The sequence below is a fragment of the Hippopotamus amphibius genome, chromosome 4 (genome assembly GCF_030028045.1).
Source record: "Hippopotamus amphibius kiboko isolate mHipAmp2 chromosome 4, mHipAmp2.hap2, whole genome shotgun sequence".
NCBI lineage: Eukaryota > Metazoa > Chordata > Mammalia > Artiodactyla > Hippopotamidae > Hippopotamus > Hippopotamus amphibius.
The window spans coordinates 144,551,215-144,565,333 of NC_080189.1; the positions used below are offsets into that span (position 1 = coordinate 144,551,215).

The 14,119-nt window shown below is 33.7% G+C and overlaps 1 protein-coding gene across 2 annotated transcripts in view; it reads left to right on the top strand.

The window, feature by feature from the left end:
* AP5M1 (adaptor related protein complex 5 subunit mu 1) overlaps positions 1-10,572 on the top strand; it is a 28,149-nt gene extending 17,577 nt beyond the window's left edge. Inside the window, exons 7-8 of one of the 2 annotated variants that reach the window (XM_057730409.1) lie at positions 162-258; positions 2,684-10,572. In XM_057730409.1, coding sequence (XP_057586392.1) covers positions 162-258; positions 2,684-2,766 — 180 coding nt within the window. In that variant the 3' untranslated portion in view covers positions 2,767-10,572. The remainder of the gene's footprint in view (positions 1-161; positions 259-2,683) is intronic. The other variant, XM_057730410.1, reaches the window with a different exon arrangement.
* Positions 10,573-14,119: the final 3,547 nt, after the last annotated feature.

Here is a 14,119-nt window from a genome sequence, read left to right on the forward strand (position 1 = left end):
GCACACACACACACACACACACACACTCAGTATTATTTGTGATTTTTATTTTGTGATCTGTGTGAAATAAATTCCTAAAATTGTGTCAAGGGGAAAAGAATGTGATCATCATTTATACCAAATAACCCCCTTAATTTGGTACATTTCTCTTCTTGTTCTAGCTTCATTTTAGGATCTTAGATTACACGCTCACTGGGTGTTATGCAGATCAGCATTCAGTTCAAGTTTTTGCATCAGGAAAACCAAAAATAAGTGCATGTAAGTTATACAGATTCAGACTAATTTGAGAGAATTAAAGTGGTGTTATGTTATTATTAACTAATATAAAATTAAAATGTGACAGAAAAAGATCATAGAATAATCCTGATTTATAAAAACTCTGGCCTAATCCATCCTGTGCAACAGTTTATGTACATTGCCCTCTGCCTTCTCCTGTTTGTAAAGTAGTCCGGATGAGCAAGCATTGACATAGAGGTGGGCTCTAGTCTAAAGTTGGATTTGTTTTGCTCTGCTTATAATATATTCCTTTACTCTTGGGCAAGTTAGTGAACTTCTTAAAGTTTTAGTTTCCTCATGTATAAAATGGACTTAGTAGTATTATTTACCTCAGCGTTGTTAGGAGGTTTAAATAAAATTATATTGACCGAGCACTTAGCATAATGCTTACCCATGTGGCATGGATTTGATAAATATTAACTATGATTATTACTTAAAATTGTAAATATTTTTAGCAAGTGTTGTAAATGACCATTATTTAGTACCCTGTTTTACCAAAAGAAGGGCAAAAAAAAAAACCCAACATACATATATATATATATGTATATATAAAATGAATGAACATATAGGGAGCGGAAACAAAGAGCAGTTTGTAAATGAATTCAAAATTGTTTAATTCAGATCAAATATAGATATGTGGCATTGAACAAGCAGGTAGCTAGAATGAGGTAGTTAGCTAAACATAAGCAGAAACCTTTTTGCCTCATATATTAAGGAGAATAAAGCTATCATATTTAGATAAGTATTTCTTAAACTAAGGGTTAGGGTCCCTAAAATAAGAAGGCTAGGGCAAGGCTTTATACTTGAAAGTTTCAAAAGAATTACAGAAGTCAGAACTACTGAATTCTAAGCAATTACTTGTGAATTGCAATTAATAAATTCTATGTACTATAACCAGAATAAGCCATATTTGTTACCTCCACACATCCCTGTGCTTTCTCCTACATCATTTTTTGGTTCTTTTTTAAAGAAATTCATATATATGGAAGAATCTTTATAATGCCTTTTTATTTTTTAATGAAAGCACAATATAGTTGTTAGTTTGGTCAAACCAGCAGTTTTGTCTAAATGCAAACAGACCAGTATTTTAGGTTGTCTATGGGAAATATGTTGTCTCTTTAGATAATGTCTAAAATATTGTATCTTATTAACTAAACATATTGTAATTTTCAGAGAGCATAATACAGAATTAGATGTTTCAGTAATGTACCTACTTCTTAATATATAAATGAAAGAGGTCACTTTAAGTGGATAATTATGACATATCTTTCGTTTCCTTCTTCTGTTAGTTTCAGAACATAACTATCACTTCTTACAACTATGTAAAAACCTTTATTTTGCCATCATCTTGACAATAAAATCTACATTCATAATATACAACTTAGTTCTGAAAATAGTTTAATAACACTAATAATGTTAACTTAAATAATAATAGCTGATATTTATTGCTTATTATGTGCCAGGTATAGTTCTGAGTATTTAATATGTGCTAACTCATTAATCCTTACAGCAGCCTGCATAAGTGTTATCTCCATTTTACAGATGAGGATGCTGACGGAACAGAGACAATAGGGTCACATAGCTAGTAAATAGCAGAACTGAGACTCAAATCCAGCCTGTATCTAGAGCCTGACCACTTAACCAATAATAGTATGTTGCCTCTCAATGTTACTAGGTTCTCAAACTGAACAAACAACAACAAAAAAGGCAACGAGGTAATATATCCTACCTCTATCCTTTTCATTATGAAGGGGGCGTGAAGAAGGTAGAAGAGGCAGAATTGGATAAATAAAGACGTAGGGAATAAGAATTTACATGTGTCTAGCTCCAAATGAGCTTTATCATCTCAGTTTTACACATCAGAAAACTTAAATTCAAAGAGGTTGTCATTTGTCCAGAGCTATTAAAACAGAAACCTTAAATTTGATCCAGAACTATAAGAAACCACTTACACAACCTTTTCAAAACATTACTAGAAAGTTGGATGTGTATTTATATCTCTGAAACTTTGAATGTGTGAACAATAGCAAGATGAGAATCAGAACTGCGGTGAAGAGGTTACAGAAGGGAAACCAATAAAACTATTTTTAATGTTTTTGTAGCTGAAGTAATGGGCTGTAAGAAACAGAATTTAGGGAGATGTGAGAAAAAAATTAGCAGATTTGGCATGAGGGATATTGGCATAAATTTGGCATATATCAACTAAAAGATGGATTATTCATGTATTTAATGAACCCATGTTTTTAAAGTGATGAAAGTTATAATAATGCCTTGATAAAAACTGAATTGAAATGGATATCTCAAAGTATTGCCTTCCTTGAAATACTTGTGTTCCACAATTTTAAGTATCATGATTTTGCTTTCTCATTGAATTTTTGTTAACATAATATAAACTTTTTTTTTTTAGACCGGAAACTAATTTCTTCTGACTATTACATCTGGAATTCTAAAGCTCCTGCTCCAGTGACATATGGATCATTATTACTGTAATTGTCTCATGTTTAAATGGAATTTATACAACAGTGACATAAATTAAATCAGTCTTTTATTTTTAATGTTTATACACATAACCTATGAGTGAAAATCATTCATTTAATTATAAAATGCTCTTTTTTTTAAGCTCTTTATTGGCATATAATTGCTTTATACTGCTGTGCCAGTTTCTGCTGTACAGCCAAGTGAATCAGCTGTATTTACACATATATCCCCATATCCCCTCCCTCCCATGACTCCTTCCCACTCTCCCTATCCCACCCCTCTGAGTCATCACCCATCATCGAGTTGATGTCCCTGTGTTATGCAGCAGCTTCGCACTAGCTATCTGTTTTACATTTGGTAGTGTGTATATGTCAGTGCTACTCTCGCACTTCATCCCAGCTTCCCCTTCGCCCCCACCTCCACCCCGTGTCCTCAAGTCCATTCTCTACATCTGCATCTTTATTCTTACCCTGTCACTGGGCTCATCGGTACCATTTTTTTAGATTCCAGATATGTGAGTTAGCATACAGTATTTGTTTTTCTCTTTCTGGCTTACTTCACTCTGAATGACAGACCCTAGGTCCATCCACCTCACTACAAATAACTCAGTTTCATTCTTTTTTATGGCTGAGTAATATCCCATTGTATATATGTGCATCTTCTCAATCCATTCATCTGTTGATGGGCATTTAGGTTGCTTCCATGTCCTTGCTATTGTAAAATAGTGCTGCAGTGAACATTGTGGTACATGTTTCTTTTTGGATTATGGTTTTCTCAGGGTATATGCCCAGGAGTGGGATTGCTGGGTCATATGATAGTTCTATTTTTAGTTTTTGAAGGAACCTCCATATGGGCACCTTATACCTATATCCCCATATCCCCTCCCTCCTGTGGCTGTTTCCCATCCTCCCTATCCCATCCCTCTAAGTCATCACCCATCATTGAGTTGATCTTCCTGTGCTATGCAGCAGCTTCCCACTAGCTATCTATTTTAAATTTGGTAGTGTATATATGTCAGTGCTACTCTTTCACTTCGTCACAGCTCCAGCTCCCCCCACCCCCGCCACCGTGTCCCTGTCACTGGTTTCATCAGCACCATTTTTTTAGATTCCATATATATAAGTTAGCATGTGGTATTTGTTTTTCTCTTTCTGGCTTACTTCACTCTATATGACAGACTCTAGGTCCATCCATCTCACAACAAATAACTCAGTTTCATTCCTTTTTATGGCTAATATTCCATTGTATATGTGTGCCACATCTTCTTTATCCATTCATCTGTTGATGGGCATTTAGGTTGCTTCCGTGTCTTGGCTATTGTGAATAGTGCTGCAGAGAACATTGTGGTACATGTGTTTTTTTTGGATTATGGTTTTCTCAAGATATGTGCCCAGGAGTGGGATTGCTGGGTCATATGGTAGTTCTATTTTTAGTTTTTTGAGGAACCTCCATACTGTTTTCCATAGTGGCTATACCAATTTACATTCCCACCAACAGTGCAGGAGAGTTCCCTTTTCTCTGCACCCTCTCCAGCATTTATTGTTTCTAAATTTTTGGATGATGGCCATTCTGACTGGTGTGAGGTGATACCTCATTGTGGCTTTGACTTGCATTTCTCCGATGATTAGTGATGTTGAGCATCTTTTCATGTGTTTGTTAGCCATCTGCATGTCTTCTTTGGAGAAATGTCTATTTAGATCTTCTGCCCATTTTTGGATTGGGTTATTTGCTTTTTTGATACTGAGTTGCATGAGCTGCTTGTATAATTTGGAGATTAATCCTTTGTCAGTTGCTTTGTTGGCTAATATTTTCTCCTGTCCTAAGGGTTGTCTTCTTGTCTGGTTTATGGGTTTTTTTGCTGTGCAAAAGCTTTTAAGTTTCATTAGGCCCCATTTGTTTATTTTTGATTTTATTTCCATGATTCTAGGATGTGGGTTAAAAAGGATCTTGCTTTGATTTATGTCATAGTGTGTTCTATGTTTTCCTCTAAGAGTTTTATAGTGTCTGGCTTTACATTTGGCTCTTTAATCCATTTTGAGTTTATTTTTGTGTATGGTGTTAGGAAGTGTTCTAATTTCATTCTTTTACATGTAGCTGTCCAGTTTTTCCAGCACCACTTATTGAAGAGGCTGTCTTTTTTCCATTGTATATTCTTGCTTCCTTTGTCAAAGATAAGGTGCCTATATGTGCATGGACTTATCTCTGGGCTCTCTGTTGTGTTCCATTGATCTATATTTCTGTTTTTGTGCCAGTACCATACTGTCTTGATCACTGTAACCTTGTTAAAATGCTCTTGTTCAATGTTTTTAGTCTGATTTAGTTTGAAAAAACTTTTCAACACTAATGTATCCAATTTTGTTACCCTTTGATTTTACTCAAGTATGATTCAGAGCATAAAATGTAATGATTCACTTTCAGCTTATTTTAGGCTAGTCCTAGGTTACCCTGCCATAAATGCCAGTTATTCCTGCCCCTGTGGCAGACATGGCTAATCAATCACAGCCCTCTTTCTCCACTGAGCCTTCCTAGATATGGGCTCAGGCTCCGTCTCAGTGCAGAGCTGCAGGCAGCCACTCCCAGTAGATTGTAGATGAAGTGCAAGATAAAAAACTATTTGCTCTTTCGAACGTAAATACTAAGTGCTAGTACAGTGTGTTGTTACAGAATACCGGAGACCACATTAGAAACAACTGTAAATCTCTTGAGAAAAGAGCTGATGAAAACGAAGGAAAATTGTTTAAATAGTAACCTGTTTTTAATCAGAACTATCCTACTGACTAATCTGCATAATTCTATTTTAAGCATTTGTCTCTGATTTCATGCAAGCTTATTAATCTGCCACAATAACATTTTATTTAGGATGTCAGTAAGCACGTTAAGAGGGGTGGGATACCTTCTGAAGATGAGTTTAGTGTTTTGTGATTACTGAATATCTGCAGCCACATTTTTGAGATAAATTTAGATATAATATTGGTTTTTCCCTGTTTTATTATTTCATTAATGAATGAATTCAGGTAAAAATTCAAAAGCTATTTTATGGGTAGAGAGTATCACTTAATCTTGTTTCAATTTCATGTAGCACATTTTCTTTACATTTGTCACCCTTGCTTATTGGCATGCTCTGGGTTTCTTCAGGAACCATCCAGTCATACTCTTTATTCTCTGCCTGTCTTTACAATTGTATATCACATTCTGTTTTCAAAGTAGTTTATTTTCAAGTTGGACTTTAAATGACTATTCAAGAAAGATGAAATCTCAAGATCCTCAAAACTTACTCCACATCAGGTTTCTTTTTACAGAACAGAATTCGAAGAGTTATAAAAATATGCATTACAGATTAATATTCAATTAAATTATATCTTGGTTTCTTTTTTTTTTAATGAGTCTCTTAAGGAAAAGCCTAGAAAAAGCTGCTAACTTCTTGAAAGAGAGCTATGATAGTTTGAAAGGAGATTGCGTATAAATTTAGGATTTGAAATATGATTTTTTAAGTTAAATTCAATCCTACTCATTATAAACTCATTTTCTGCAAGGCATTATCATGGCATAATGTTCTATGTTCAGAATCATCCCCAGTAATGAAGAAAATAGAGTAACTTCCAGATCAGGACTTTAGCTTGTTATTCTAGGTTAATCATAGATAATCAGTAGTAAAAACTTTCCTTTTGAAAGAAGGAAAAAATTACTCCCCTTAAGTTTTTTTTATCTCTCTTAAACTCAAGGAAAGCTTAACATTTCACTTATAATCATATTAATGGAGCCATATGTACATCTTGATTGTATAAATGTTTAGCAAAATACACTAAAGTAGGGAAGAGGCATTTATCTACTGAGTAGGCTGGGATTCAGTATAATAATCCCCTAGGCAAAACTTTATAAGCAATCAGAAAAACCAGTGTATCTTTGATCTGACATTTCTGGAAACCTGAGGAAAATCTAAGAAGTACTGGAAAAGTGTAGGGATGCTGGGGAACCTGATGCCATTCCATTCTAACATAATGCTACAGAACTAAAACTAACTCATGTTTTCATCCTGTTGAGATCAGCTGGGCACACTGTGATGCTTTTGATTTTGTCTAAAAACCTGTCACTTCAGGATAATTTCTGAAGACAAAGTCTGTTTCCCGTTTGGTAGGTGACCTGTTTAATGTTTTCTCTGTGTCTGGGAACTCCTTAGTGTAATTAGCGACCTTTGAACTCCACAACTAATCCTGAGCTATTTTGTATTCCTTACTCATCTTTAAGGCTGGACCTTTCTTTTCTTCAGAGTCCGCTGCCACAATTAAAGAAGAAACAGCTGCATTTCAAAGGGATTCCAATTCCAGAAGCTTAATCGTGATTGACATGTTCTTATTCTAAGCTATAAGACACTCTAAGAGTTCTTTCTTGGGTTAAAACTTCAATCATTTTCTAAAAAATTATCTCACTATGGATTTTATTCATTTTCTTTGATAACTATTCTTTGCATTTTTTAACTTGAAAGATACTGTGTGTTTGCACTGAATATGAGCACCTACTTCCAGTTAAAGATTTGGATGGTGTCAGACCTACTCTAGATGCAAAATTGCTAAATTCCCTGATAGTGCCAAAATATGATTATGAAATCTGATGTCTATCATGTGGGTAATTAATTCTTCAGTAGACCCAGAATACACAAAAAATGTTACATTTCTGAAAATGTACTCCAGAAAAGATAGTTCATGATTTTGATAAAACCCTTCTTTTCTTCATTTTTTACTAAACAGTATTTTTTAAACTTTTTAAAGTCAGCAGTACCCTTACAGTGTAAGACAGTCCCCTTTCAGTGGTGGGCATTTTTTACCTTTTAGTTTTTAAATAGTTGATTCAGATGTCAGGTTTGAAGTAAATAGCCTTATCAGGAATTCTTAAATTGTTTATTTAAAAAATTTTTAAGCAAACATTAGTCTTATAATATTAATTTTTTCACACCAACTGAACATTTTTAGGGAGTTAAAATTGTGGTTTTATATATTGTATGGTTTAAGATATTTCAAAGCACAATTTTATACATAGAACAACTGCTAGCATTTTTCTTCTACTTTTTATGGTACTATTCAGAATCCTTTATAGACATTCATGGACTTCTGCACCACCCTTGCGAGGTAGGTAGGTCGACTTATCATCCAGTGTCTCTGCAGGGACCGCTGCCACAGCAGAATGGTGGTTTCTAAGACAAAGGTCAGAAAAGGGATGTTAATAAACAGTCCTCAGGTTTAAGGGACTTTTTTAGGATTACATCTTAAATTCCAACAAATCAGATTTAGGAGTTACTGAAAGTGAAATTGATCCATCCCTCATCCAAACTTTGCAATACTTTCCTGTTCTGACATCATTTAGATAGTTAGCTGTATTATCAGATTAGAAACCATTGTACCAGGCTGCTGAAAGGAAAAGGAGGCAAAAAGCTAAACATGGGATGAATTCTGAACCTTTTAACCTGGCTGAAGTACGTTGGTCCCTGTTATGCAAATACCTTCAATCCTCTGCTAAGTTCAGTGGAAATAATTTTCTTGAATGACAGGTTTATTCAGCAAGGATTCAGTTGGTGATTAATCCCCCTTTGATCTAGGGTATTTCACTTAACTACCAGTTACCTCGTTCTGACAAAGTGCAACTGAGATTAGGGAGATCACTAGAACACTACCAGGGTGTGCGTTTATTCTCTATAACCTTTTAAAGCAAGGGCCAAGAATGCAATTTATTTTCAGTATTTGAAGATGTAAAAGTCCTGTCTGCTAAGTTAGAAAGTCAATTGAATACCAAGTGAAGTTTATTTCTTACGTAATAGAACAAACATTTCTTTTTACTTTGCCTAACAATGATTTTAGGAAACATAGCCTTTGAAGAAACAAAGACTACATTTTAAGTATATCTTCAAGTTTTGTTTCATATACTAGAGTGTATACTTATTGGCCCTAAGATAACCCAAAAATCAAAGCTACAACTTACTCTGAGAAAATGCTTCTATTTTATTAAACTGCACAGTTTCTCCCCATCCGCCTCCATTAAAAAATGTCACAGTGTGTGGTAAAGAAATCCAATTGGGAAAAACATATCGCAATACACAATTATTCATCTTACGACTTCTGATTTCAAAGTTTTATTTAACTTTGTCCTTTCTTGAGGAAAAAGAACTTAATCTTGTTCCCATGATGAATCAAGATTTTTTTCATAAAGAAAGATACCATTACAAAAATACTTCAAACTAATTATTTTAAATTATCAAAATAACCATTTTCCGCAATACTGTTTACTCTTTCACTATTTTTTTCTGCCTTTTCTCTAACTGGGTACCCTTCCTCCATAATTTTAAACTTTGAAATATTCTATGAAATTTTGCACAATATTTGAAGAATAAAATTGTGAGATGTGTTTCATGCTAGATTTCTCAAATAATTCACTTTAAAAACTGTTATCAACATCAGTGTCAATGTTTACCTTGTAAGATGTCGAATTTGGAGATTTATTTCCCAAGTATATTTCAAGACCCTTAAAAAAGAAACAGTGATATGTAACAAAATTTGTTTTTAAATATTAAATTTTTAATGACTAGTTTTATTATTATAGGTAAAGTATTTTTTAATGCTTTATAATTGTTCATTATTCTAGAGTCAGTTTGCAAGTTATGTATTTGGATAATTTTCTTATACTTTTTTTTGGCTTGAACTTTTTGTGATCCAATTTCTAAATTGAAACAGTGACTCAAAGAAAGGCATATCTAACTTATGTTTGTGCCAAATGAACATCTCTAGTTTGAATTTAGTAACCCAAATGTTTCTAAATATCCTTTGATAGTCAGTAACTTAACCATTGTAAAATTGAGGATCAGATAAAACATAGATGTACATGTGTGCGTATTTATATAATGTATATTTTAGTGTGTCCAACTTCGTGGGTTTCTCTGTGAAATATTTCATCATCATGTCAGAGGAAGAATATTTAAAAGTCAAATATTCAAATATCTTCCTTCCAAACACAATGTTAGTCGATAGTAATGAAGAGTTGCATAAAATGAACATTGCCAAAGAACTCTGATGAGTACTCTTATAAAATGGCTGAAACTCTTATGAGTTGAAAACTTTTCAACTAGCTTCCAGTTTTTTTTCAACAACTATTTTATGGATATGATAACGTTATTGTCTGTATATAGCCTGGAACAGTGCAAGGCCTTATCTGTATTACTAGCTTACTGCCTTGAAAGCAGGTTACTCTTGAGATCCAGGTTGACTTCTCAGGCCTTCGCCAATCTGTGTAATTGATGGCAGTGTGGTGTTAATATATGATGCACAGCATTTGCATATTGACGGATGCCCTGGGATGGAAACCACCTGCTGAATTGTTTTTCCAGTAGGACATGTGATGTGTATATCTCAATACTCCATTAAACATTTAAAATCAAACTGTGTTTCCTTTAAATGTCTTCTCTTTCAATGATAGTTTCTGTGGGGGGAAAAGAAAGATTGTTTAGTTAACACACTACTAATAAAAATGAAAAATTATTGTTATTTCTCTTAATTTTTTTTTTCTTCCAAGGGTCTTGAGTGCCCTCTGCAGGTTAACTAATGACTATTTTTAAACCTTGTGATTTTTCCCTTTTAGAAGCAAAGCCTGGTAAGCGTGATCCATTTTATTTATATTGTTAACTTTGTTAATTTGCCAGTGATTGCAGTAAGAGTTTCTTTTCTTTGCCAGTTTTATAGTTTTGTTTAGTGTGAAGAATTCTAATACCATTGAATTTTCCAAATCACTTAGCTGGCACTCTTTAAATGTTAGAACTATGATACACGTTCCCTCACAGAAAGCAGATTGGGAAAACATTCAGCTGTATTGAAATTTATTGAAAATGTGGAGGATAACTTGTTATTTCCTATTATATTTTTAGAATATTATACATTGAAATAAGCCTTTTCCAATATGCATCATGTAAATTTTTTAAATTACGTGAGTTTTATTTCTTAATCTTGTTGATGAGTGATGATTGTGTTCAAGGTCGAAACACGGGGCTACTTAGAATTTATTGATTTAAACAAAGTTAAGATTGAACAAATAATGCTTTGGTATTATTGTTAGTAGTAAGTCTGCTAACTAGAAAGAGTATTTCTATTTGAAGAACAAAAGGCAGAGGTTTCATATCTGGGCCGCTCATTTCAGAGTACCCATACTTTGATATTATTGTTAGTAGTAAGTCTACTAACTAGAAAGAGTATTTCTATTTAAAGAACAAAAGGCAGAGGTTTCATATCTGGGTCACTCATTTCAAAGTACCTGTACTTTCTCAAGGAGTTAACAGATTTGTTTCTAAAGGATATAGGAATTCATTTTGTATATGAAACTATAGACTGGAGCACCAGTGGCACTTCTGATGCACTGAAAGCTGCTAGGGAAACTAAATATGATGAGAACAAGAGGAATGACTGGATCAAGTTAATAGAAATAGATCTTTTTTGCAAGCCACATAATGATCCTGATCATCAACCTTGAAAAGTAAATTAGAACAAGCAAATTGCTGTTGAAAAATTCTTTTAGCACTCTGCTGTTGCTACTCAGCTAGTCATGGCTCAGCCAGAGGCCAGGGAAAAATGCACTCAGTTTTGCATTAACAAAGGAAACATTATTAAAGTGAATGCTTACATTCTGTTTATTGAAGTGTTCAAAGAATATTTGTTGCATCTTCAAGCAACCTGCTGTTCTCCCGACTCTTACAGTGCATGAGTGATAATAAAAATGAGTCATTTGTACATTTTAGAGAAATAAATAGCATTTAACTTAAGTGTTCCTGAGCTATCTTACTTCAGATATTTAAGTATTAATCTTACTGCTTTCTCTTTTAAAGACTTTTGTCACTAGCAAAAGTATCGTACTTAAAAAAAAAAAAACCTCATTCACTTGAATATACCTTTGAATTATTTCCAAATACTTTATGTAACTTTCCTCCCAGAATCTATAATGCATAGGAAATAATAAACTGAAAATAATTTTTTAAATGAGAATAGTTGTGAAATTACCTAATGTGTGTAATTGAGTATATAATATGTGCATTGGAAAAATAGCTTGATAGTTATGAGAGCTTTTTTGAGCTACATTTATCTTGAACTACTTCATAAAAAAAGTTGAGAATTAAACAAGACAGCAGTTGAAAGCAGGCATGCCAATCTGACATTTAAAAATTTACTAAGCATTATATGTGCTGGTAAAAAAAAAATCAGAATTAAAGCTTTCATCTGTGGAAAATGAACAATCAAAATCACTTTTATATTTTAGTGTAGTATTTAATAGGGATTTAAATACCATATTTTACTTGGTCCCTTGCAGATGTTATTGAATACAATTTAGTATTCTGTAATCTCTTATGGCTTGACTAATTTTTGAAGAACTGTTTTCTTAGATTCACCAAGATGACAAGTTGTCATTCTTCTGTATTTCAGCCTAAAAATCTTTCTGTTACACTTAGCAAGTATTGCTAGCCCATGCTATAGGCTCTTGAGAACCTCTTTGCTAGCTGTTTTATTATTTACCATTTCTATAGCATTTACAGAGCATCATATATTTATTAGTCTAGAAATAATTGATAAAAATTATTTAATTTGGTTTAAACCAGATATTTTTTATTTAAAATGAATATCTTATTTAACATTTTCTTAAGGAACTTAAATCTTTGTCCATAATCTTAAAAAAATTGTTTTGAATCTGCAATAAAGCTAATGCCAACTCTGCTTTTGCTAAGGAAATCACGGGGGGAAGTGGTTAGTAATGATTATAGCTTGTTAACTAGTAGCAGCAAGAGTACTTTCTAAATAATGTGAATATAAGAGACTTCAGGCTCATAATTAACTTATTTCCCTCATACTAAAATAGTAAGTGATGTAATTTAATGTTAAAGGCCTAAACAAATTTGAACATAACGTATGATTTGGATTTTAAAGCTGCTGAGTAAGCCAGTTGAAACTGAGGCCTTAATTTAGTCAATAAAAACTCATAATTAATATTAAACTTTTACTGTGCTGCTATTATATACCACCCCAGAACTACACAAAAAGACAAAAAATAGTACCTAATTTTGAACGGTACATTATAACTCCTCCAATGTGTTAGCACTGTAATACAGAAGACTACTTCTGTACATTGTACAGAAATTGTCCAGATAGGTGTGATGGTTGAAGTTCACCAAGCAGTCAAAGGAAAGAAAGGCATCCCAGGGACAGTGTCATATCTCTGCAGGTCTCTCTCTGAAAAGAGAATCCCAGAAACCTGCGTGTCTAATATAGTAAGTATATACATACAAAAGAGTATTTCTTGCTTCCAGATATTTGATATTTGGATATTTAGATAAATATAAACTTCTAAGGAAAGTAATTACTATATTTAATTTCCACCTTAATGTACAGACATATGAACCCATTCCTAAAGACTCAAATATACACTCATACACTGTCTCCCCTCTCTGCCTCCCTTCCTTGCTAATTTTGAATGCATGTTCATATGTGCTCATATAAGACTTACCTCTGCATTATCAGTGAAGAAAATGTAATGATGTATAAATAGGATTATACAGAAAATATGTAAATGAAGAACTGTTATATACTTTGTTGATATGCTAATATACATTATACTCAGTTGACAAACTTACATTTTTTTAGTTCACATCCAGTAGAACTACTGTGGAACACATTCTTAGCCTTGTTTCATTTGAGTATATATACATACCCATATATACAAGTGTGCATATGTGTGTAAGTAAAACAAAAATGCAAGCTCTAGAGCACTGCTCTTACATATTAGTTGGCAGATTTTACCCCACCTCCCTCACCAATATTTTGAACTTCTTGAGGACAATGACATTCATCTCCACATCTTTGTATTCCCAGTGCCACTAGAAACACAAAAGAAGCTTAGTCTTGATTCAGTAACACAGTGTAATGTTAAGTATGAAATAAATCAGATTGTCCTCCCACCTAAGACAAATCAGTGATGTCAAGTGATTACGGGTTTGCATGTGTGTCTAAAAAGTCCATTCTGCAAACCGTGGTTCAGTCCACAATCAGCACAGGTGACTTCTGCCCAGTGATTGCCATCTCTAACACTATTTGAAAGATTTCTTGCCATCTATGACACTGCTCTTCAGACACTGTGCAGAGTTTTGGCTCAACCTGTTACACTAGCAACAGCTGAGGCCTGCAGTTGCTGCCCGTCATAGGACACATTCTTTGCAGTTATGCTTCAGTGAACCCTAGAGCATCTGGCACTCTCATCTTAGAAATTCCGTTCTGGAGCTCACTCTGCAATGGCTTTGTGAGCTCCCCACTATTCACCAGAGTCAGTCCTGATTTTGTTGAATATAATATGA